The 3,319-nt window shown below is 19.0% G+C and overlaps 2 protein-coding genes across 2 annotated transcripts in view; both read right to left on the reverse strand.

Moving 5' to 3' along the window:
- Phum_PHUM125290 (uncharacterized protein) overlaps window positions 1–188 on the reverse strand; it is a gene marked incomplete at both ends in the record, with an annotated part of 3,061 nt that extends 2,873 nt beyond the window's left edge. The window contains one exon of the mRNA XM_002424241.1: window positions 50–188. Coding sequence (XP_002424286.1) covers window positions 50–188 — 139 coding nt within the window. The remainder of the gene's footprint in view (window positions 1–49) is intronic.
- Window positions 189–1,926: 1,738 nt separating this feature from the next.
- On the reverse strand, window positions 1,927–2,797 carry Phum_PHUM125400 (uncharacterized protein; the record flags this gene model as incomplete). The annotated part of the gene is made up of 4 exons (XM_002424242.1): window positions 1,927–2,037; window positions 2,114–2,242; window positions 2,312–2,457; window positions 2,755–2,797. 4 exons carry the CDS (start codon window positions 2,795–2,797, stop codon window positions 1,927–1,929), a joined length of 429 nt encoding a protein of 142 aa, XP_002424287.1.
- Between the last annotated feature and the right edge of the window lie 522 nt (window positions 2,798–3,319).

A 3,319-nucleotide genomic window follows, 5' to 3' on the forward strand; every position in this document is an offset into this window, starting at 1 on the left:
GTTGTTAATGTTGCTATGAAATAAACAAATGACATTGCTTGTATTGTACCCAAAAGACCATAAACAACCATAAAACATTTTAAATTTGAAAATTTTTGTAAATATTTCGGTCTCCAATTACCCAAACCGCATGTAAAATCATTATTATTATTATTATTACTATTACTACTACTATTAATTTTCTTCATGTTTTTTTTTTTTTTTTTTTTTTTAAAATTAATCCCAAATCCTAAAGGAATATTTTTTTTTTTTAACAAAAACTTTTCCCAAAAAAAAAAAAAAAGTTAATTTTTTTTTTCATTGTAAAAAAAAAAAAAAAAAAAAAAAAAATGAACATAATGAGCCATTGTAAAAAAAAAAAACAAATTTTTAAAAAAAATGATTTCACAAAATAAAAAAAAAAAAAAACACAAACACATTCGATTTAATAACGTTTAAAAAAAAAATTAATTAATTATTATTATCATCCATATTTAAAAATTTAAAAGTTTCAAGTTCACAAAACAAACAAAAAAATATTTAAACGTTTCAATTATTATTATTATTATTGTTGTTGTTGTTGTTGACTTGTTGATTATACAATTGACTTGATATTAAAACTATATATTTAAACATTTTAAAAACTTTTTTTTTTTTTTTTTTTTTTATCAATTATTTAAAACATTTTTTTTTTTTTTTTACACATAAATTTAAATTTTTTTTTTTAATTTTAGGTAAGCATAACTTTTTTCGTAAAAGGTCATGAACTTTCGAAACCAATGAAAATTTTTTTTTTTGCTGACTTTTCATCTTTTCTTTTTTTTTTTTTTAACGTGATTATCAACTTTTATTTACATTTTATTAACCATTTTTGATTTTTACTTTTAATTAAATAATAATTAAAATAAATAAATAAATAAATAAATAAATAAACATAATACGTGTGATTCGTAATAATAATAATAATAATAATAACAACATTTTTTTTATTTTACAATGAAAATTTTTATTTACAAAATTTACATAAATATTTATTTATTTTTTTTTTTTATTAATAATATTAAAAATAATTTACATAAATTAAAATAAAGCGCAATAAAAACTTTTTTTTTTTTTCTTCCCATCGTCATCATTATTATTATTAATGATTGCAATCGAAGAATTCAATATTAATATAAAAATAATAATAATAATATTTATTAATAATAATAATAATAACAAAACCAGTCTTTTCACTTTTAGTCTTTTAAACAACATTAAATTATTAACTTTTTCATTCATTCCACGTGGTAAATAAGTAATAATAATAATAATAATAATAATTAATTTTTTACATTGAAACAAATAAAAAAAAAAATTTTCATTTGGTTTTATTATTGCTTCTGCTTCTGCTCCTTCTGCTCCCTTTTTTTGACATAATATTTAAAATTTTTCATTAATAATTATTAATTTTTTATATCATTATTATTATTATTATTATTATTGTTATCCGAATCAAGGTTGTTATTGTAAAATATTTTCAATTGTTATTGATTGATTATTTTTTTCTATTATGTAATAGTTTTCTATCTATTTTTTAAATAATATAAATTTTTATAATGAAAAAAAAAAGTATTTGGCGTCAGTAATATTATTATTATTATTATTAACAAATAACTGATAAGATCCCCATTATTCTATTTAATTAAACCAAATATAACAATAATAATAATAATAATAATTTTTCAAGAGGCTAAAGTCGAAAATTTTTTTGTTGTTTGTGTGTGTGTGCAACAAGAACATTAATTTAATTTTTTTTTTAAACACTAAAAGCTTACAATTGCTAATCGAGAGATAGATAAAGATAAAGATAGAAAGATAGAGACAGAGAGAGATAGAAATAGGAAATTTTCAATTGAAGAACACCACAATGAGAAAAAAAAAAAAATTAATTTCAAACAATCAAATTCAAGTTAATCTCGGATCTTGGCTGTTTGAAAACATCCAGTTTCCCTGTCTTTGCTTTTGCAATAATTCCAATTGTTTCGTTAGATTTTTTTGTAGTTGTTCGAGACTTTCCTAGTACGACAAACACAAAAAAATTATAATAAAGACAAACTTAAACGATGACGTCACAACTCCTTCTTCTTCTTACCTTTTCGCTAACGAGTTGTTGTATTTGCTGTCTCTGCTCTTCCGTTTTATTTAATTTTTCCTCTAATTTTTTTAAATATCTACTTAAATAACTCATTTCCGCTTGTACTTCCATGTATTCCTTCGCCATCTAAAAACAATAATAACGATAATAATAATAATAATAATGATAAAGTTAATAAAAAAAAAAAAATCTTACCTCTTTGTGTTCTTCGTATATTTTAACGGATTCTTCGGAGGATGTGTCCGGAGGTATGGGTTGTAATTTGGACTCCATAAAAACGTTATGACGATAATCTTCAGGTTTTGAATTTTGTTGTTTCGAACTGTTAACGTTTGCAGAACCTGAAAGTAATAATAATAATAATTAGTACAATCGAAAATAATCAACCTTTTTAAATAAATTTCCGCTACAAACGATTTTATAATTAATTCATGCGTTGTTGTTGTTTTTGTTTTTATTATTATTATTATTATTATTATTATCAGTAAAAACAAACGATAGTAAACATGTTTATCAATATCGAAGGTAAAAAATTTTTTTTATAAAATAGTAAAATTTAAATTTTACTCCAAATTGGTGTTAAAAAAAAAAAAAAAAAAAAAAAAAAAATTACGAATATGTGTATATGTTTAACTAACGACCATCACTTAAATCTTCATCAACGTCAATTTTTTCATCCATTTTATTATAAACAAAACAAAAATCTCAAAGATTCTGATAAAAAATTGTCTGATTGATAAGAATAAATAATAATAATAATAATAAAACTTTCGTTTGGCGTGATTACACGCCTTAATACCACAGAAAATAATTAATTAGACACTTTTCTTTTTTTTCTTTTTTTTCTTTTACAATTTTTTTTAAATATTGCAAATATAAGTAAACAAACAAACAAACGAATAAATAAATAAAAACTCAATCGAATTTATAATAAATCATATTTAAAATGAAAAATAATAATAATAACAATTAATTTTATAAAAAAATATATAAATTAACACATATTAGAGTAAATAATCATTTTATTATTATTATTATTATTATTTTTTTTTTTTTTATAAAACAAAAACAATAGAAAAATAATTTTTTTTTTTTTTTTATTTAAATAAAAAGAAAAAAACGACCTTACTTTGAATAAATATTTGTATTTTAGTTTCACACATTTTGTGTTTTATTTTATTTTTATTTTTATTTTTAAATATA

Source organism: Pediculus humanus, genomic scaffold, assembly GCF_000006295.1.
Source record: "Pediculus humanus corporis 1103172107475 genomic scaffold, whole genome shotgun sequence".
Lineage (NCBI taxonomy): Eukaryota > Metazoa > Arthropoda > Insecta > Psocodea > Pediculidae > Pediculus > Pediculus humanus.